Raw genomic sequence first — 23,101 nt, 5'->3', positions numbered from 1 at the left:
CAAAAATTCGAAAATCGCGATCTTTTTTTCTTGAAAAAAATCGGCAAGGTAATGATTGTGTAATATGCAAATTTTCGTAATTCGGATTTTCGGATTCGAATTTTTATTGCAAATTTTTCAACTTACAACTATTAGACAAAGAAGATTATAGCACTATATTAGCTAAATTGCTCTATATTCGATTTTTTGAATATTCGCTATATTGCTATAACAGTTTTTTCGAATATTCGTAATATATAGCAATATAGCGAATATTCGAAAAAAACAAATACAGTGATACCTCGGTTCACGAACGCTTCTGTTCACGAACAACTCGGTTCACGAACAGAAAAGTTCATAAAAATATGCTCCGGTTCACGAACTCCGCCTCGGTTCACGAACAGGAGCCGCGGCCATTTTAATGCTATTTCCAGGCTGTCACATGGTCGTGACTTCCTGTAGGAAGACCGTGGAGAGAAGAAGAGACACAGAAAGAAGTACTGTGAGTACTCTGCAAACATTTTAAGTGCTTTTTGGTGTGCTTTTTAGCACATACAGTACTGTACAGTTCACTGGACACCCAATATGGCTCCCAAGAAGCATAGTGGAAAAAAGAAAGTGCGGAGCAGCAATGAAGGTGACAAGAACAGAAATGCAGGTGACAATGTGCAAAGTGGAAATGCAGGTGACAATGTGCAAAGTGGAAATGCAGGTGACAATGTGCAAAGTGGAAATGCAGGTGACAATGTGCAAAGTGGAAATGCAGGTGACAAGAATGTGCAGCGCAAGCATGGTGGCAAAAAGAAAGTGCAGAGCAGTAGTAAAGGTGACAGCAAGGTTGTGAAGAAAATAACCATTGAGCTGAAGAAGGAAATTATAGAAAAGCATGACCGTGGTATTCGTGTGACTGATCTGGCCTCGGAGTACAAGATGGCAAAGTCAACAATCTTGACTATTCTGAAAAACAAAGCCGCCATCAAAGGAGCTGATGTTGCAAAAGGAGTAACAATGTTAACCAAGCAGAGGACGCAAGTTCTGGAAGAGGTGGAAAAACTTTTGTTGGTGTGGTTGAATGAGAAACAGCTGGCAGGTGATAGCGTTAGTGAAGCTATGATCTGTGAGAAAGCCAGGAAATTGCACAGTGATTTACGGCAAAGAAGCCCATCTACAAGTGCAGCAAGTGACGAATTTAAAGCCAGTAGGGGGTGGTTTGAAAAATTCCGCAGGAGAAGTGGCATCCACAGTGTGATTAGACATGGTGAGGCTTCCAGTTCTGACAAGGCCGCAGCAGAAGCCTACAAGTTAGACTTTGCGGAATTCATGAAGACAGAAGGATACGTCCCTCAACAAGTGTTCAACTGTGATGAAACAGGGCTCCTCTGGAAAAAAATGCCAAACAGAACCTATATCACGCAGGAGGAAAAGGCACTACCAGGGCACAAGCCCATGAAGGACAGATTGACCCTTTTGCTGTGTGCCAACGCAAGCGCCGATCTAAAAATTAAACCACTACTGGTGTACCATTCTCAGACCCCTCATGCATTTAGGGAACAAAATGTGAACAAGGCCAGACTGCCCGTCATGTGAAGAGCCAATGCCAAAGCTTGGGTCACAAGGCAATTGTTTATGGAATGGCTGCACAAGGTGTTTGCACCCACCGTCAGAAAATATCTTTCTGATAACCAGCTGCCTGAAAGGTGCCTTCTTCTGATGGACAATGCCCCGGCACTCCCTCCAGCCTTGGTGGATGATATGGATGCTGAGTATGACTTCATCAAGGTAAAGTTCCTCCCCCCCAACACAACACCACTTCTGCAGCCCATGCCCTCTTTATACATTACTATACTGTACTAATGTGTATTGTAATTTGTTTCATATTTTTGTGCTTCAAAAACCCCCAAAAAAATGTCAGCACGGATTAACCAGATTTACATTGAACCCTATGGGAAAATGTGCCTCGGTTCGCGACCAATTCGGTTCGCGACCAGAGTCAGTTCACGAAATAAGTTCGTGAACCGAGGTATCACTGTATAGAGCAATTTAGCTAATATAGTGCTATAATCTTTTTTTTTTATAGTTGTAATTTTTTCCAATCTGAACTTCAGATGAGAAAAAAATTACAACTATTAGACAAAGAAGATTATAGCACTATATTAGCTAAATTGCTCTATATTCGTTTTTTTTCGAATATTCGCTATATTGCTATAACTTCGTTTTTTCAAATATTTGTAATATTCTAAAACACGAATATAGAGCAATTTAGCTAATATAGTGCTATAATCTTCTTTGTCTAATAGTTGAAAAATTCGCAATAAAAATTCGAATCCGAAAATGCGAATTACGAAAATTCGCATATTACACAATCATTACCTTGCCGATTTTTTCAAGAAAGCAAAATTGTGCATTTTCGAATATAACCCCTGCCGCTCATCACTACTCCTAAAGTCAAGTATATTGCAGCCTTCTTATTGGCCCACAAGCTAGAAGCAGGAAGGGATCATGTGTACTGATAAAAAATAAAAATAAAAAAATCGGAAAAAATCGAATATTCGAAATTACGAATATATATAACTATATTCAAAATATTCGCAAATTTTCGAAGTACCTATATTCGTGATATAAATTCAAAATTCGAATATTCATGATCAACACTACCTAGCACCAGCTCAGGCTGTTATACTGCCACATACATAATAAAAACATGCTGCCAGCGGCAACCACAAGTGTGGCAACAAATAAGCGGCCCTCACCTGTGGTTGAAACAACCAAACGAGACCGCAGGCAACAGCATGCGGTTCAAGAGTCACGACCACAGGCCTCCTCTTGATGCTGCTGCTGCCGCCACCTCCAGACTCTGTCATTGTGCCACGCTGTGGCCTACTCATGCTGCCACCACCTCCAGACTCTGTCATTTTGCCACTCTGTGGTCTCCTCATGCTGCTGCTACCTCCAGACCCTGTCATTGGGCCACTCTGTGGTCTCGTCATGTTGTTCCCACCATCCCCACTTCATGACTGGTCCACTATTTTGGCTTTCGGCCTGGCTGACATCATCATTTATTTCACACTTCTTCTGATCTGTCTGAAGGAAGGACAAACGAGACGCACAACTGATTCTGTCTGTGTAGCAGCTGTAAGGCCTGTGTGGTCCCATCAGAATTGGCTTATAATTTGATAGCCAAAAGCAGGAGTGGGTAGAAAACACAGAAGACATGCAAATATTCCATTCACGTGTCATCTCAGTTTTAAATCCACTCCGTTTTGTTTTTTTGCGTTTAGCAATACTGATGGATTACTGACCAAATGCTGACCGAGTGAAGGCGGATGCTCCACAGACAGGATCTGTTCTTTTCTGGTTAGATCAGAGAATGTGGAAAATTAATCAGTGACGGAAACACACACTTACTGCCAACTCTCTCCACTCTGTCGGGGGCTCTACTTGTATAAGCGTTTAATAGAACAGGTTCTGTAGACATCTATGTGGAATCAGCTGACGACGGTGTAAAAGGAGTGCGCTTCTTCTTGACACTAACATTGACCTGTAAGGCTGAGTTCACACTTGAGTTATTTGGTCAGTTTTGGCCCCGTGACTGCCCAAATAAGTGAAGTGCGCAGTGATTCTAAGAGCGACACCTGTCATCTGCATGTCATACTGACTCACAGTATTATTTCACTACCACAGCAGACTCCCTATTTTTTTTAAATTCGCTCATCTCTAACAGTTACTGTACAGCTAACAGAATGGATTAGCTATGAATCTTGGTGCCATGCACAGTTATGTACATGGCAATAAATAACGCTTTCCTGTAAAGCCTCAGTCACACATCAGTTTTCCATGGAAGTACTCTGTATGTTTTCTCCACCTGGGATCAGGGTTTTTATAGGTGTCTGCCTAGCTGTGACATCACAGGGCTATGCATCTTGGTGCACTGTACATTTATGTATACAGCAATAAATTACAGATGTAGTCGAATTAAAATTGACTCTGATTACAGTGTTATCTTATGCCATCTTGTGACAAAAGCCATTGAAAAAGATTGAAAGAGTAAGGGTACTTTCACACTTTCGTTAAACCTTTCTGGTATTGAGTTCCGTTCTAGGGGTTCAATACAGGAAAAAAAAAACTGATCAATTTATCCTAATGCTTTCTGTATGTGTTCAGTATGCATCAGCATGTCTTCAGTTCAGTCACTGTACGTTTTTTGGATGAAGAAATTACCGCAGCATGCGTCCAAAATTATGGAACACTTGCCGGAATGCCCCATTATTTTCCATTGAAATGCATTAATGCCGGATCTGGCCCCAAGTGTTCCGGAAAAATGGGTCAGGTTTTGCGCATGCGCAGACCTTTAAAAATGTGAAAAAGATAAATACCAGATCTGTTTTTCCAGATGACAACCGGAGAGACGGATCTGGTATTGCAATGCATTTCTGAGACGGATCCAGATCCGTCTAGAAATGCTCTCTGTTTGCATACAGATTGCCGGAATCCAGCAACGCAAGTGTGATAGTTCCCTCCGTTAACCTTTTTGTGCCATTTTTTACTTAAAGGGATTCTGTCACCTCCCCTAAGCCAAAAAACGATTTTAAAGCAGCCATGAAGCACAGCTTACCTGGATTAGGCTGTGCTCTTTTATCTTGAAATCCGTCCAGCAGTTACTGCAAAAAACGACTTTGATTGATAAGGAAATGTGTCCTGAAGGTGCCCAGAGGGGCGTTTTTTTCTTCTTAGAGAGCCCAGTACCGCCCCTCTTTCAGTGCCCAGCCCGCCTTCCTTGTACTGTTTAACCGCCGCCCCCAGCCTGCCACAGCCTCTCCTCCCTCTCCTCCCCCTCCCTCATGGCCGAACGAACTCTCGCACAGGCGCAGTACCCACTGAGGGCTGCGCCTGTGCGATCAGCAGGAGACTGAGGGCGGCAGCTTCATCCTCGTCACTGGGCATGCGCCGAGCCCAGTGACGTCCGATGCTCGCTCTTCCCTGCTGACTGAGGGAAGAGCGAGCATCGGACGTCACTGGGCTCAGCGCATGCCCAGTGACGAGGATGAAGCTTCTGCCCTCAGTCTCCTGCTGATCGCACAGGCGCAGCCCTCAGTGGGTACTGCGCCTGTGCGAGAGTTCGTTCGGCCATGAGGGAGGGGGAGGAGAGGGAGGAGAGGCTGTGGCAGGCTGGGGGCGGCGGTTAAACAGTACAAGGAAGGCGGGCTGGGCACTGAAAGAGGGGCGGTACTGGGCTCTCTAAGAAGAAAAAAACGCCCCTCTGGGCACCTTCAGGACACATTTCCTTATCAAAGTCGTTTTTTGCAGTAACTGCTGGACGGATTTCAAGATAAAAGAGCACAGCCTAATCCAGGTAAGCTGTGCTTCATGGCTGCTTTAAAATCGTTTTTTGGCTTAGGGGAGGTGACAGAATCCCTTTAACATGTTAACTATTAAGTTTAGCTCGGTTGCATCTGTAGAGCTGCCGTTAACAGTGACCTCTAATACTGACACACAGGGTAGGTTCACACCAGCGTTTCGCTGGTTTTTAGCCATTCGTCCAATGGGTCTATCTGCCTGTTCTTTAAAATGTAAACAAATGTTTCCATTTTATTTAACTTATACTTCAATGGAGGGCAGATGTTATATTGACATCCATTTGCTCCAATTCAGTTTTTATGCCGGATTTAAAAAACTCTGCTTTTAGGCAGATTGGCCTGGGTATACCTGATTTATAGCAATTTGTAACAAATTAATTTGTAGCAAATTGAATTTCTTGTTGAACTTCCGGGAAGCTGCCGAATCAAATTTTTTAAAACTTTGCTTATATTTGCTGGTGATAACTGGACACTGGAAGCAGCTGCGGCCTCAAGTTGGGAGAAGTTACTCACTCCATTAATGTCACCTACAGTATAAGTATAAGAGTATGATATCCTGTAGTATCTTTAGTAGATCAAATATACAAACTATCTGGGCTTTCTGGGTTTTGAGAACCCTAATAATATCTTGTAATATTTGCATTGCTTGATAGACTACTATCTTAAGAGACATAAAAGTTGTCTTGGTTCCTTTTTTTATTTGCTCTTAGTTTTCTTTATCCTTTTAATGCCTTCATTAGGCATGTTTATTTCTCAGTGTATGCTTCTAATATATATATATATATATATATATATATATATATATATATACACACACACACTCACCTAAAGAATTATTAGGAACACCTGTTCTATTTATCATTAATGTGATTATCTAGTCAACCAATCACATGGCAGTTGCTTCAATGCATGTAGGGTTGTGGTCCTGGTCAAGACAATCTCCTGAACTCCAAACTGAATGTCAGAATGGGAAAGAAAGGTGATTTAAGCAATTTTAAGCGTGGCATGGTTGTTGGTGCCAGACGGGCCGGTCTGAGTATTTCACAATCTGCTCAGTTACTGGGATTTTCACGCACAACCATTTCTAGGGTTTACAAAGAATGGTGTGAAAAGGGAAAAATATCCAGTATGCGGCAGTCCTGTGGGCGGAAATGCCTTGTTGATGCTAGAGGTCAGAGGAGAATGGGCCGACCGATTCAAGCTGATAGAAGAGCAACGCTGACTGAAATAACCACTCGTTACAACCGAGGTATGCAGCAAAGCATTTGTGAAGCCACAACATGCACAACCTTGAGGCGGATGGGCTACAACAGCAGAAGACCCCACCGGGTACCACTCATCTCCACTACAAATAGGAAAAAGAGGCTACAATTTGCACAAGCTCACCAAAATTGGACTGTTGAAGACTGGAAAAATGTTGCCTGGTCTGATGAGTCTCGATTTCTGTTGAGACATTCAAATGGTAGAGTCCGAATTTGGCGTAAACAGAATGAGAACATGTATGTGCAGGCTGGTGATGGTGGTGTAATGGTGTGGGGGATGTTTTCTGGGCACACTTTAGGCCCCTTAGTGCCAATTGGCCATCGTTTAAATGCCACGGGCTACCTGAGCATTGTTTCTGACCATGTCCATCCCTTCATGACCACCATGTACCAATCCACTGATGGCTACTTCCAGCAGGATAATGCACCGTGTCACAAAGCTCAAATTATTTCAAATTGGTTTCTTGAACATGACAATGAGTTCACTGTAATAAAATGGCCCCCACAGTCACCAGATCTCAACCCAATAGAGCATCTTTGGGATGTGGTGGAACGGGAGCTTCGTGCCCTGCATGTGCATCCCTATAAAATCTCCATCAACTGCAAGATGCTATCCTATCAATATGGGCCAACATTTCTAAAGAATGCTATCAGCGCCTTGTTGAATCAATGCCACAAAGAATTAAGGCAGTTCTGAAGGCGAAAGGGGGTCCTCCTAATTCTTTAGGTGAGTTTATACACCACTGTAAAGTTGAATAGTGATGAGCAAATTTGTTGAAATTGGTTCTGGATACGATTAGCCAAATTTTTTAAAACTTTTGATCCATATCAAATATGCTCCAATTGCCTTGAAAGTTGGAGAAAGAAAGAAAGAAAAGAAAAGAAAAACTACTCTGGATTTCTGAGCAATATATATGCATTGTCTGGGGTGGTACTCCTCATTTCGGAGAGCGCCTAGTATTCATAGTACATGTATGGAGTATTGTAAGTCAGGCAACGCTTCTTTGGGTATCTGGCAAAGATATTCGGAATAACTTTCCTAATCCTATCTGATGTTAGCAAATGTAAGTTGTGCGAATTTTCATATAATTTCCACTGAAACTCAGAGGACAGTCTTACAATATTCTTGATGCATACTTAGTGCTCTCCATAATAGGAAATAGTACCCCAACCAAAGCCTCTCAGGCTGCAGCTGAAAATAGAGAATAGATTTGTCCAAAACAAAGACAGGACAAAAAGTCTAATTTCTTCATTTATGACTTGATGAATCGAGCAAGGAGCAAACATGTTGGTATATGAGATGCACATCATATGTACCAAAAAAACTGGTGCATATTGTAGGAAAAACACATTCACATATCTGCCCTATTGTTTGCTTTTCCTAACACTCCTATCTGAAGTACGTTTTGTCCTACTACTTTTGTTCCTTTGCAAAGAAAAGAAAGGCAATATATGCTGGAGACAATTGTTATATTCTGCACTTTGATATTTTCCAGCCAAGGTTTATTTAAAAATTAACAATGAAAAGAACAATATAAATACATATTTGTAATTTTGTTTGGCCACATTCATCCAAGGATCCTTAGCAACTTTTAGAAGATCAATTTCAGCAGTAGAAGACACAAAATGACTTGAGTCTGGATGACTTTATGGACACTTATGCTGCCGATGGTGCTACTGGTGGTGCTGGCAATGGTGGTGCTGGCTCTCGTGCAGTTAAAATTAACTTGAGTGGATAATCCTGTCTCATTTTGGGACTGACTGCCAAGATCACAGAGGGACTTCGTTGCACACCCTCGAAAGGCTGTTGAAGTTGAAATTGATCCTGTAAAAATCCACAGAATAACTTTCATTGAACACAATATTAGACCTGAAATATGAAGACTTTTGAATCTAAACACGGGTCTTTTTGACCATAGATACTAATCCTAGTACAGCTCCAGGAAGATTTTCTATAAAACAGTTTTCATGAGTCTTGAAGGTTTTATTTTGAACCTAAATTAAAGACCTGACAGGCTAATAAATGATTTAATGTACTATATATATATATATATTATCAATTTGCTCTTGTGCTGTGAGCCCGTAATGCCAAAAAGTAGAATATAAATGGACTCATACACATTCGGCCTTCTTTAAATTTCCTTTTGAATTCACATATCCAGATATGTGTAGTGTAAGATGACCATCTTGGGAGAAAAAACTAAAAAATATAACATTACTTCACAATATTCTGTCATAAGATCTTTATTTTATGTGTGCTGCTACCCAGTGGTTGTGGTGTGAACTGCAGCCTGTCAAGGGTTTTATTAGCTTATCACCATATTGTATTAAATTTGTTTCATGTGAGATTGAAACCAAATACAAGCAAAGGTAAGATTGGACACATCTGTATATCAGTCCTTTCTAGTTATTGTCTGTGAAGGTTCTCATTTATCCAGGTCATGGTATATCTGTAAAGAATAAATCAAGGCAACTGAACTTACTGTAGTAATCTACAGTAAGTCCAGTTGCCTCTATTTATTCTTTACAGATATACTTTCTAGTTATTGTTATTTATTAACACACTGACAGCCTATTCTTTTGGTTGCCCCCTAATGGGCATGCGGGAGAAGAATCGGGCTCATTAGTTCAGGGCTGATATCTTGAGGACATTTCAATCTTTGTCAATGGTTTTCTTTAAAGTGAAGTAAAAAACTAAAAATTATTTCTGTACCTGATTCTTGTGTTGACTGCAGAAAAAGACACATATTCTCATTCCCTGTGCACTGTATGGTATCATCAGTGTAACACCAGGTAGAGTTAGCAGATACACAGGATGGGCAGACCAGTCCATTGAGGGTAGAGCTTTGTGTTGGTACTAGAATCAGATAGGAGAGAGAGAAATAAAATATTTTTAATGCAAGAACATTAACATGCACGACACCATTCTCTCTGGGGTTGTGCCTCTGTTAGAGCCACAGTCATTTGCTTTTACCTAAGGAACTCCTTGGGCAGTGGATTGAAATCTGTGAACTTCCGTGCAATACACAGATACTAATGGTCCTCTAGAGAGAGCTCTACTCATTTCAAAAGATCTCTGCTCTACCTGAGCAATACTAGCTGGACCATCTCGTCATGGCCAGTGGTTGTGAAGCCACTATGCCAACCAACCATAGTGGTTGGCGACCCATGGGGATCAGAGACACCATTGTGAAGCTCTAAGCGATCAGATGGGGGCCATTAAATATTATGCGAATAATACAGAGGGGGCCATTATATATTATACTAACACAGAGGGGCCATTATATATTATACTAACACAGAGGGGGCCATTATGTATTATACTAATATAGAGGGGCCGTTATATATTATAATAATACTGAGGGAGCCAATATACACTCACCTAAAGAATTATTAGGAACACCATACTAATACGGTGTTGGACCCCCTTTTGCCTTCAGAACTGCCTTAATTCTACGTGGCATTGATTCAACAAGGTGCTGATAGCATTCTTTAGAAATGTTGGCCCATATTGATAGGATAGCATCTTGCAGTTGATGGAGATTTGAGGGATGCACATCCAGGGCACGAAGCTCCCGTTCCACCACATCCCAAAGATGCTCTATTGGGTTGAGATCTGGTGACTGTGGGGCCATTTTAGTACAGTGAACTCATAGTCATGTTCAAGAAACCAATTTGAAATAATTTGAGCTTTGTGACATGGTGCATTATCCTGCTGGAAGTAGCCATCAGAGGATGGGTACATGGTGGTCATGAAGGGATGGACATGGTCAGAAAAAATGCTCAGGTAGCCCGTGGCATTTAAACGATGGCCAATTGGCACTAAGGGGCCTAAAGTGTGCCCAGAAAACATCTCCCACACCATTACACCACCACCACCAGCCTGCACAGTGGTAACAAGGCATGATGGATACATGTTCTCATTCTGTTTACGCCAAATTCGGACTCTACCATTTGAATGTCTCAACAGAAATTGAGACTCATCCGACCAGGCAACATTTTTCCAGTCTTCAACAGTCCAATTTTGGTGAGCTCGTGCAAATTGTAGCCTCTTTTTCCTATTTGTAGTGGAGATGAGTGGTACCCGGTGGGGTCTTCTGCTGTTGTAGCCCATCCGCCTCAAGATTGTGCGTGTTGTGGCTTCACAAATGCTTTGCTGCATACCTCAGTTGTAACGAGTGGTTGTTTCAGTCAACATTGCTCTTCTATCAACTTGAATCAGTCGGCCCATTCTCCTCTGACCTCTAGCACCAACAAGGCATTTTCGCCCACAGGACGGCCGCATACTGGATATTTTTCCCTTTTCACACCATTCTTTGTAAACCCTAGAAATGGTTGTGCGTGAAAATCCCAGTAACTGAGCAGATTGTGAAATACTCAGACCGGCCCGTCTGGCACCAACAACCATGCCACGCTCAAAATTGCTTAAAATCACCTTTCTTTCCCATTCTGACATTCAGTTTGGAGTTCAGGAGATTGTCTTGACCAGGACCACAACCCTACATGCATTGAAGCAACTGCCATGTGATTGGTTGACTAGATAATCGCATTAATGAGAAATAGAACAGGTGTTCCTAATAATTCTTTAGGTGAGTGTATATTATACTTATACAGAGAGGCCTTATATATTATACTAATAATACAGAGGGGGCCATTATATATTATACTAATGCAGAGGGGGCCATTATATATTATACTAATGCAGAGGGGGCCATTTTAGATTATAATAATACAGAGGGGTCATTATATATTATAATAATACAGAGGGGTCATTATATATTATAATAATACAGAGGGGGGCTATTAAATATTATACTAATACAGAGGTGGCCATTATATATTATACTAATACAGAGGGGGCCATTATATATTATACTAATACAGAGGGGGCCGTTATATATTATACTAATACAGAGGGGGCCGTTATATATTTTACTAATACAGAGGTGGCCATTATATATTATACTAATAATACAGAAGGGCCACTATATATTATAATAATACAGAAGGGCCACTATATATTATAATAATACAGAGGGGGCAATTGCTTACAAGTGAAACTCGAAAAATTAGAATACTGTGCAAAGTTCATTTATTTCAGTAATCCAACTTAAAAGGTGAAACTAATATAGAAGATAGACTCATTACATGCAAAGCGAGATATTTCAATCCTTTATGTGTTATAATTTGGATGATTATGGCTTACAGTTTATGAAAACCCCAAAGTCACAATCTCAGGTCCCCTTTGCTCAGGGGTATGGATTAATTAGCTGACTACAGTGTGACACTTTCAGCCTAGAATATTAATCCTTTTCACAAAATTCATTACTTTGAATTTGCATTACTGAAATACAGTGGATATAAAAAGTCTACACACCCCTGTTAAAATGTCAGGTTTCTGGGCTGTAAAAAAAATCATTTCAGAACTTTTTCCACCTTTAATGTGACCTATAAACTGTACAACTCAATTGAAAAACAAACTGAAATCTTTTAGGTGGAGGGAAGAAAACAAACAAAAAAAACTAAAATAATGTGGTTGCATAAGTGTGCACTCCCTCTTATAACTAGGGATGTAGCTGTGTTCAGAATTAAGCAATCACATTCAAAATCCTGTTAAATAGGAGTCAGCATACACCTGCCATCATTTAAAGTGCCTCTGAATAATCCCAAATAAAGTTCAGCTGCTCTAGTTGGTCTTTCCTGAACTTTTCTTAGTCGCATCCCACAGCAGAAGCCATGGTCCACAGAGAGCTTCCAAAGCATCAGCGGGATCTCATTGTTAAAAGGTATCAGTCAGGAGAAAGGTACTGGATTACCAAGAACTGGACGTCCCTGCAAAATTTATGAAAAGACGAGAAGAAAACTGGTCTGGGAGGCGACCAAGAGGCCTACAGCAACATTAAAGGAGCTGCAGGAATATCTGGCAAGTACTGGCTGTGTGGTACATGTGACAACAATCTCCCGTATTCTTCATATGTCTGGGCTATGGGGTAGAGTGGCAAGACGTAAGCCTTTTCTTACAAAGAAAAACATACAAGCCAAAAACACATCTGAAGTCTCCCAAAAGCATGTGTTGAAGGTTGAACTTTTTGCCCATAATGCCAAAAGATATGTTTGGTGCAAAAACAACACTGCACATCACCAAAAGAACACCATCCCCACAGTGAAGCATGGTGGTTGCAGCATCATGCCAAGGGACTGTTTTTCTTCAGCTGGAACTGGGGCCTTAGTTAAGCTAGAGGGAATTATGAACAGTTCCAAATACCAGTCAATATTGGCACAAAACCTTCAGGCTTCTGCTAGAAAGCTGAAAATTAAGAGTAGCTTCATCTTTCAGCATGACAATGACCCAAAGCATACATCCAAATCAACAAAGGAATGGCTTCACCAGAAGAAGATTCAAGTTTTGGAATGGCCAAGCCAGAGCCCAGACCTGAATCCGATTTAAAATATGTGGGGTGATCTGAAGAGGGCTGTGCACAGGAGATGCCCTCACAATTTGACAGATTTGGAGTGTTTTTGCAAAAAAGAGTGGGCAATCTTGCCAAGTCAAAATGTGCCATGCTGATAGACTCATACCCAGAAAGACTGAGTGCTGTAATAAAATCAAAGGGTGCTTCAACAAAGTATTAGTTTAAGGGTGTGCACACTTATGCAACCATATTATTTTATTTTTATATTTTGTCTTCCCTCTACCTAAAAGATTTCAGTTTGTTTTTCAATTGAGTTCTACAGTTTATAGGTCACATTAAAGGTGAAAAAAGTTCTGAAATGATTTATCTTTGTCTCATTCACTCATCACAGAAACCTGACATTTTAACGGGGTGTGTAGACTTTTTAGATCCACTGTAAATAGACTTTTGCATGATATTCTAATTTTTCGAGTTTCACCTGTATAATACTATCAAGGTGGTCTGGTCCGAAATGGAGAAGATGAGGAAAGAGAACATCTACCTCAGAGACTGGATGTAAGAGGTATGTGGCGCTGTATTTCCCTGTATTTTTCTTAGTGATGTTTGTATTGTCCACCCAAATATCTCTAACAATAGGGCTGAGGGGAGGTGTTGGACTGTTCTATTTTCTTGCCTTCTCTCACCTCACGAAGCACAGTGCAGTCCATTTGATAGATTCTGTGTTTTGTACGCCAAATAACTTAGTCACACAACCTGAAGGCTCTGGATTAAGGTAATATGAACGGTGTCCATTGATAAAAGTAAGCATCGAGATAACTTGGCAGCATAGTAAATAATGTTCAATAAGACAGAGATTTGTCTCCTCACATAATTTTCCTTTTTTTCTCCACATCTGGCCTTGGGTGATGCAAGATAATCAGCATTGAAAAATAAAAAAAAACTTTTGTGTTATTACAGAGCTAAACATTCATGTTTTGTTCTTTTAAACTGGTCACTTTCTCCAATAATTTTACGATATTTCGAACCAAGAGGAAAGATAGGGAGGGGAGCATCAGAATGTCTATTCACTTATGTGGAATCTAAAATTGTGCTGTGCTACTGAACACCGAGCTCTATGAGATGATGAGAGGTTTTCTTTGCCAAATTAAGAGTAGAAAAAACAGGAAAATATATGACTCACGTGTGGTGCTAAGAGTGCAATTGTAAGCGCCATAACATGAGGTGCCCATCTGGAATTGTACTTGCTGTAGACTCATGCTGCCCATGAAGTTACATTCCGTTGCGCATGCAGATGTACTGGACAAAGCTTCAACCATTTTTTTACCTATAAATGAACATAAAAAACTTTTTCTTGTCAAATTTGTATGAAGAAAAATAGATCTGAAAAACTATGGGTAACTTTGGGACAATTTTTTTTTTATTTTTTAATGATTGTATTTTACTCATTTTGGGATAAGAATAATTTTTCAGTTGGTCTTTATTAAAAATGTTCAGTCCAAGGGAAAAAAAATAAGTCTGCTTGCAGAGTATCACTTTTTGGTCCCATTAGATGACACTGATTCTGCCCTCATATGCATTCATTTAAATGGAATGTGTCAGGCGACACATGTTCCTTTTTATCTAATCTATTTTAGTTTTTTCATTACAGGTTTTTAAAATTCAATTTCCTGAACATGAGGTGGCCATCTTACCTAAGCTGTTCTTAACAGCATTTAGAAATAGGGATGAGCGAACCCGAACTGTATAGTTCGGGTTCGTACCGTATTTTGGGGTGTCCGTGACACGGACCCGAACCCGAAAATTTTCATAAAAGTCCGGGTTCGGGTTCGGTGTTCGTCGCTTTCTTGGCGCTTTTTGAAAGGCTGAAAAGCAGCCAATCAACAAGCGTCATACTACTTGCCCCAAAAGGCCATCCTACTATTGGCATGGCTGTGATTGGCCAGTGCAGCATGTGACCCAGCCTCTATTTAAGCTGGAGTCACGTAGCGCCACCCGTCACTCTGCTCTGAACAGTGTAGGGAGAGTTTTCAGCTGCGACTGTTAGGGCGAGATTAGGCAGTGATTAACTCCTCCAAAACACTTAAGTCAGTGATCGATCTACAGCTGTGGATCATTGAACTGCTGCTATTCAATTGCTCACTGTTTTTAGGCTGCCCAGAGCATTTTTCATTCACTTTTTTCTAGGGTGATCAGCGGCCATTTTGTGTCTTGTGGTGCGCCAGCACAAGCTGCCACCAAGTACTATTAAACATCAATAGTGTGGTTATTTTTTGGCTATATCCTACATCAGGGTCAAGCTGTCACTAAGTGCATTTAACCATCAATAGTGTGGTTATTTTTTGGCTATATCCTACATATGGGGCAAGCTGTCACCAAGTGCATTTAACCATCAATAGTGTGGTTATTTTTTGGCTATATCCTACATCAGGGGCAAGCGGTCACCAAGTGCATTTAACCCTCAATAGTGTGGTTATTTTTTGGCTATATCCTACATCAGGGGCAAGCTGAGCCTGTCACCAAGTGCATTTAACCATCAATAGTGTGGTTATTTTTTGGCTATATCCTACATCAGGGTCAAGCTGTCACCAAGTGCATTTAACCATCAATAGTGTGGTTATTTTTTGGCTGTATCCTACATCAGGGGCAAGCTGTTACCAAGTGCATTTAACCATCAATAGTGTGGTTATTTTTTGGCTATATCCTACATCAGGGGCAAGCTGTCACCAAGTGCATTTAACCATCAATAGTGTGGTTATTTTTTGGCTATATCCTACATCAGGGGCTTGGCTGTGCTTGATATTTTATTGAGGGGTGAAATACAATTGCCAAAATAGCAGTACCCTAAATCTGGTGTTTCAGCTGTGGCCAGCCAATTGTAATACTGTCTGCTGTCTGGCAAAGGATATATTTTTGTTCAGGGTTGAAATACAATACCAACTAAATTAGTGGTTTCTGCTGTATCAGGGCTACTTTAAATCTATTCATTAAAAGGGTATATTAGATTCAAGGTGCTGATAGGGTCATTCTCAATAACTTCACACACACAATACTGTGCAATTCCAAGTCTAATTCTGTCTGTAAACGTATACATGTCACCCAGCGCCTGAAAAATAGGCCTCAAATTTATATTCATCTAAATCTGTGGTTATTGCTGTGGCTGGTCAAGTTATTTAGTGTCCGTCAAAGCACAGTTTTTGTTCTGGCTTGAAATACAATTCCCAACTTAGCAATTTTCTAAATTAGTGGTTTCTGCTGTATCAGGCCTACTTTAAATCTATCCCTAAAAGGTTATATTAGATTCAAGGTGCTGATAGGGTCATCCACAATAACTTCATACGCTACCGTGCATTTCCAAGTCTAATTCTGTCCGTAAACGTATACCTGTCATCCAGCGCCTAAATACTAGGCCTCAAATTTATATTCAGCTAAATCTGTTGTTACTGCTGTGCCTTTATTAGTGTAATACAGTACCTAAATAGATAGCCAAATAGTGTTAGGTGTCTGTAAAAAAAAGGCCTAAATTTGAATTCAATACATTGGGCCAAATAATATTTTTGTTATTGTGGTGAATGGTAACAATGAGGAAAACATCTAGTAAGGGACGCGGACGCGGACATGGTCGTGGTGGTGTAAGTGGACCCTCTGGTGCTGGGCAGGGCTGCCATCAGAAATTTTGGGGCCCCTTACACAGCTCAAGGCCCGGGCCCCCCCTCCTACCCCGCCCCTTTAGAATCCGTCCTGACTCCACCTCCCCTCCACCCCCAAGGACCTACCCCCAATTTCATTATTTTTTTACAACTACAAAGACAGTAAAAAGTGATAATCAGCGATTTCAGTAAGGAATTAATTTTTGACCAAATAATATGAAGCCTGCTACCACGACAAGGTAGACTCTTTTAAGCAGGACCCCACACTAACACTAACTACACTACCGGTTCTAATCTGCCCTAGCAATCTTCCCCTGGCACATTTAAGAAAAAACACCTTAAAAGCACAAGGTTTACTGTTACAGTGTTATGGGGGGATCTGTGGATGACGTACTGTTATGGGGGGAATCTGTGGATGACACACTGTTATGGGGGGAATCTGTGGATGACACACTGGTATGGGGAGAATCTGTGGATGACACACTGGTATGGGGGGAATCTGTGGATGACACTGTTATGAGGGATCTGTGGATGACGAACACTGTTATGGGGGGAATCTGTGGATGACGAACACTGTTATGGGGATCTGTGGATGACACTGTTATGGGGGATCTGTGGATGACACACTGTTATGGGGGATCTGTGGATGACACACTGTTATGGGGGATCTGTGGATGACACACTGTTATGGGGGATCTATGTATGACACACTGTTATGGGGATCTGTGTATGACACACTGTTATGGGGATCTGTGGATGACACACTGTTATGAGGAATCTGTGGATGACGAACACTGTTATGGGGGATCTGTGGATGACACACTGTTATGGGGATCTGTGGATGACACACTGTTATGGGGGATCTATGTATGACACACTGTTATGGGGATCTGTGTATGACACACTGTTATGGGGGATCTGTGGATGAAACACTGTTATGAGGAATCTGTGGATGACACACTGTTATGAGGAATCTGTGGATGACACACTGTTATGGGGTACTGTGGATGACACACTGTTATGGGGTACTGTGGATGACACACTGTTATGGGGGATCTGTGGATGACACACTGTTATGGGGGATCTGTGGATGACACACTGTTATGGGGGATCTGTGGATGACACACTGTTATGGGGGATCTGTGGATGACACTCAACCACTCTCAAACCCAACTGGTCAAACTTGTTAAATGGATCCCAAACACAATATGCACAATAACACCCCCCACCCCCTCCAACACTTAATTAACCCCTTCATGGCCTAACCATTTTTTTCAAAGCTGAACACAAAGCTAAATAGGGCTGGGTGGGCTGGCAAGGGAGAGGTTAATAACAATAAGTGATGGAGGATCCTGGCCCTGTGGGATAATCCAGAAAACAGCTTTGCATTTTACCCCCGAGCAAAGACCACACAACATAAAGCTGCCTAGCCAAGTAGACAACATAAGGATCAATATGAAAATAAATAATTTGGAGCCTTTGAAATAGCTTAGCTCAGTATGCGGCATAGGCTACTTTCACACTGCCGTTTCTGGGTCCACCTGTGAGATCTGTTTCAGGGATCTCACAAGCGGCCCCAAACAGATCAGTTTTGCCCCAATGCATTCAGAATGGATAATGATCCGTTCAGAATGCATCCGTTTAGCTCCGTTCCGCCTCCATTCCGCTCTGGAGGTGGACACCAAAACGCTGCTTGCAGTCGGATCTTTAGATTCTTTTAACCTGTGACTCATTCGATTCTCAGACTCTGTGTACTTGTGTGACTCAGACTCAGAGCTGCTAGTGCTTGCCTTGCCTCAGCTCTGATTGGTTGGTGGGTGGGGAGGGGAGGGGCTGGCAGAAGCAGCTTCCACTCTAGGATCAGATTACACTCGAGTCCCTCCCCTCCCTGCTGCCAGCGGCTCTGCTATTGTGTGCTAGGTCAGACTGAGCAGTTTCACTCGGATCAGCTCAGTCAGGTGAATCGACTCGTCCGGTTCAGTGAACTGAATCGATTCAAATTAATGATTCGTTCATGAACCGGACATCACTAGCAAGGAATAATCAATTGCCCCCCTCTAGCGATGCAATAAAGTTCAACTCAAGTCACTGACAAATGGGAGGGAAAAAAATAAAGAAAAAAAATTATTTTTTTTTTTTATTGGAACTGGCCGGGCCCCCCCCAGGGTCTGGGCCCCTTACTGGGGTATTGGCTGTACCCCCCTGATGGCGGCCCTGGTGCTGGGAGAGGACGTGGCCGTTCTGCCACAGCCACACGTCCTAGTGTACCAAGTACCTCAGGACCCAGTAGCCGCCAGAATTTACAGCAATATTTGGTGGGGCCCAATGCCGTTCTAAGGATGGTAAGGCCTGAGCAGGTACAGGCATTAGTCAATTGGGTGGCCGACAGTGGATCCAGCACGTTCACATTATCTCCCACCCAGTCTTCTGCAGAAAGCGCACAGATAGTGCCTGAAAACCAAGCCCATCAGTCTGTCACATCACCCCCATGCATACCAGGGAAACTGTCTGAGCCTCAAGTTATGCAGCAGTCTCTTATGCTGTTTGAAGACTCCGCTGGCAGTTCCCAGCCGGCACTACTTCTCCAAGAGAGCCGTGCCTTCCCTGCAAAACCAAGTATCCAATAAAATCAAGTGTGCACTGCGCAACGCCATCTGTGGCAAGGTCCACCTAACCACAGATACGTGGACCAGTAAGCACGGCCAGGGACGCTATATCTCCCTAACTGCACACTGGGTAAATGTAGTGGCGGCTGGGCCCCAGGCGGAGAGCTGTTTGGCGCACGTCCTTCCGCCGCCAAGGATCGGAGGGCAACATTCTTTGCCTCCTGTTGCCTCCTCCTCCTACTCGGCTTCCTCCTCCTTTTCTTCCACCTGCTCATCCAGTCAGCCACACACCTTCATTACCAACTTCAGCACAGCACAGTAAACGTCAGCAGGCCATTCTGAAACTCATATGTTTGAAGGACAGGCCCCACACCGCACAGGAGTTGTGGCAGGGTATAGAACAACAGACCGACGAGTGGTTGCTGCCGGTGAGCCTCAAGCCCGGCCTGGTGGTGTGCGATAATGGGCGAAATCTCGTTGCAGCTCTGGGACTAGCCGCTTTGACGCACATCCCTTGCCTGGCGCATGTGCTGAATTTGGTGGTGCAGAAGTTCATTCACAACTACCCCGACATGTCAGAGCTGCTGCATAAAGTGCGGGCCGTCTGTTCGCGCTTCCGGTGTTCACATCCTGTCGCTGCTCGCCTGTCTGCGCTACAGCGTAACTTCGGCCTTCCCGCTCACCGCCTCATATGCGAAGTGCCCACCAGTTGGAACTCCACCTTGCACATGCTGGACAGACTGTGCGAGCAGCAGCAGGCCATAGTGGAGTTTCAGCTGCAGCACGCATGGGTTAGTCGCACTGCGGAACAGCACCACTTCACCACCAATGACTGGGCCTCCATGCGAGACCTGTGTGCCCTGTTGCGCTGTTTCGAGTACTCCACCAACATGGCCAGTGGCGATGACGCCGTTATCAGCGTTAAAATACCACTTCTATGTCTCCTTAAGAAAACACGATGATGGAAGAGGAGGTGGCCTAGGAGGCGGAAGAGGAGGAAGAGACTCTTCGAAGTGACTCAAAGGGAGTTTTTTTGCAACAGCAGAGGCCAGGTACAAATGTGGCCAGCCAGGGCCCACTACTGAAGGACGAGGAGGACGAGGAGGAGGTGGAGGAGGATGAGGATGAAGCATGGTCACAGCGGTGTGCCACCCAATATAGCTCGGGCCCATCACTGGTGCGTGGCTGGGGGGAAACGCAAGATGAGGACAATACGCCTCCAACAGAGGACAGCTTGTCCTTACCTCTGGGCAGCCTGGCACACATGAGCGACTACATGCTGCAGTGCCTCCGCAATGACAGCAGAGTTGCCCACATTTTAACGTGTGCGGACTACTGGGTTGCCACCCTGCTGGATCCACGGTACAAAGACAATGTGCCCACCTTACTTCCTGCACTGGAGCGTGATAGGAAGATGCGCGAGTACAAGCGCGCATTGGTAGACGCGCTACTGAGAGCATTCCCAAATGTCACAGGGGAACAAGTGGAAGCCCAAGGCCAAGGCAGAGGAGGAGCAAGAGGTCGCCAAGGCAGCTGTGTCACGGCCAGCTCCTCTGAGGGCAGGGTTAGCATGGCAGAGATGTAGAAAAGTTTTGTCAACACGCCACAGCTAACTGCACCACCAGCTGATATGGAACGTGTTAGCAGGAGGCAACATTTCACTAACATGGTGGAACAGTACGTGTGCACACCCCTCCACGTACTGACTGATGGTTCGGCCCCATTCAACCTCTGGGTCTCTAAATTGTCCACGTGGCCAGAGCTAGCCTTTTATGCCTTGGAGGTGCTGGCCTACCCGGCGGCCAGCGTTTTGTCTGAACGTGTATTCAGCACGGCAGGGGGCGTCATTACAGACAAACGCAGCCGTCTGTTTACAGCCAATGTGGACAAGCTGACGTTCATAAAAATTAACCAGGCATGGATCCCACAGGACCTGTCCATCCCTTGTGCAGATTAGACATTAACTACCTCCCCTTAACCATATATTATTGTACTCCAGGGCACTTCCTCATTCAATCCTATTTTTATTTTCATTTTACCATTATATTGCGAGGCAACCCAAAGTTGAATGAACCTCTCCTCTGTCTGGGTGCCGGGTCCTAAATATATGACAATGGACTGTTCCAATGTTGGGTGACGTGAAGCATGATTCTCTGCTATGACATAAAGACTGATTCTCTGCTGACATGAAGCCATATTCTCTGTTACGGGACCTCTCTCCTCTGCCTGGGTGCCTGGGCCTAAATATCTGACAATGGACTGTTCCAGTGGTGGGTGACGTGAAGCCTGATTCTCTGCTATGACATGCAGACTAATTCTCTGCTGACATGAAGCCAGATTCTCTGTTACGGGACCTCTCTCCTCTGCCTGGGTGCCTGGGCCTAAATATCTGACAATGGACTGTTCCAGAGTTGGGTGACGTGAAGCATGATTCTCTGCTATGACATGAAGCCAAATTCTCTGCTGACATGAAGCCAGATTCTCTGTTACGGGACCTCTCTCCTCTGCCTGGGTGCCTGGGCCTAAATATCTGACAATGGACTGATCCAGTGTCGGGTGACGTGAAGCATGATTCTCTGCTATGACATGAAGACTGATTCTCTGCTGACATGAAGCCAGATTCTCTGTTATGGGACCTCTCTCCTCTGCCTGGGTGCCGGGGCCTAAATATATGACAATGGACTGTCACAGTGGTGGGTGACGTGAAGCCTGATTCTCTGCTATGACATGAAGACTGATTCTCTGCTGACATGAAGCCAGATTCTCTGTTATGGGACCTCTCTCCTCTGCCTGGGTGCCGGGGCCTAAATATATGACAATGGACTGTTACAGTGGTGGGTGACGTGAAGCCAGATTCTCTGCTATGGGACCTCTCCAATTGATATTGGTTAATTTTTATTTATTTTATTTTTATTTAAATTCATTTCCCTATCCACATTTGTTTGCAGGGGATTTACCTACATGTTGCTGCCTTTTGCAGCCTTCTAGCCCTTTCCTGGGCTGTTTTGCAGCCTTTTTAGTGCCAAAAAGTTCGGGTCCCCATTGACTTCAATGGGGTTCGGGTTGGGGACGAAGTTCGGGTCGGGTTCGGATCCCGAACCCGAACATTTCCGGGAAGTTCGGCCGAACTTCTCGAACCCGAACATCCAGGTGTTCGCTCAACTCAACTCTATTTAGAAAGCATTAAAAGAAAATTCTGGGCATGCTCTGTGACCTGTGCAGAGGTCATCGTACAAGGAAAGAATAAATAAGATTTTGCAATCAACTTGTGAATGGTGTATCCTGTGTTATCTATACACATAGGTGATACCATTACATGCAGGATTAAAATGACAGGTATGTAAGTAGATAATTGCAGTAAAGTGATCTGTACAGACCAAGAAGTGCTGCCTATTATTAGGCTTAGTGGCCAGTGTGAAAACTGCAGGATTTTTTATTTATTTTTTTGTTTAAATAAAATTATTGTCATGGAAAATTAATAAAAACTATGTGAATTAATAGAAATATAAAGTAACCAATAAATGACAAAAATAAAGCATTTAAATAACTTAAACAGGAAGGCAGCGAGGAAGCATTGAAAACTATAAGGAAAACAATAGAATATGTAAAAGACAAATAAAAGCAGCCAAGCTAGAGTCCGAGAGACTTATTGTCGAAGAGAGTAAAAGTAACCCTAAAATATTCTTCAATTATATAAATGGTAATAAGTTTAAACTTGACAGCGTTGGCTCTTTACAGAGTGTCGAGGGAAGAGTTATGAGAGAGTGATGAGGAGGAAACAAATCTATTAAATATGTTTTTTTCTCCACTGTATGCAGAGTGTAAAAGTAAATTACCCAT

General features: G+C 42.9%; 1 protein-coding gene across 1 annotated transcript in view; it reads right to left on the bottom strand.

Annotated features, from left to right (window-relative positions):
- Window positions 1–8,187: 8,187 nt before the first annotated feature.
- LOC122926361 (phospholipase A2 inhibitor gamma subunit B-like) overlaps window positions 8,188–23,101 on the bottom strand; it is a 107,978-nt gene continuing 93,064 nt past the window's right edge. The window contains exons 4-6 of the mRNA XM_044277735.1: window positions 14,189–14,332; window positions 9,309–9,452; window positions 8,188–8,420 (exon numbers count right to left, since the gene is read on the bottom strand). Of these exons, the coding sequence (XP_044133670.1) occupies window positions 8,188–8,420; window positions 9,309–9,452; window positions 14,189–14,332 (521 nt within the window). The remainder of the gene's footprint in view (window positions 8,421–9,308; window positions 9,453–14,188; window positions 14,333–23,101) is intronic.

Source organism: Bufo gargarizans, chromosome 2 (genome assembly GCF_014858855.1).
Source record: "Bufo gargarizans isolate SCDJY-AF-19 chromosome 2, ASM1485885v1, whole genome shotgun sequence".
Taxonomy (NCBI): domain Eukaryota; kingdom Metazoa; phylum Chordata; class Amphibia; order Anura; family Bufonidae; genus Bufo; species Bufo gargarizans.
This window is presented reverse-complemented; position numbering and strand designations above follow the sequence as displayed.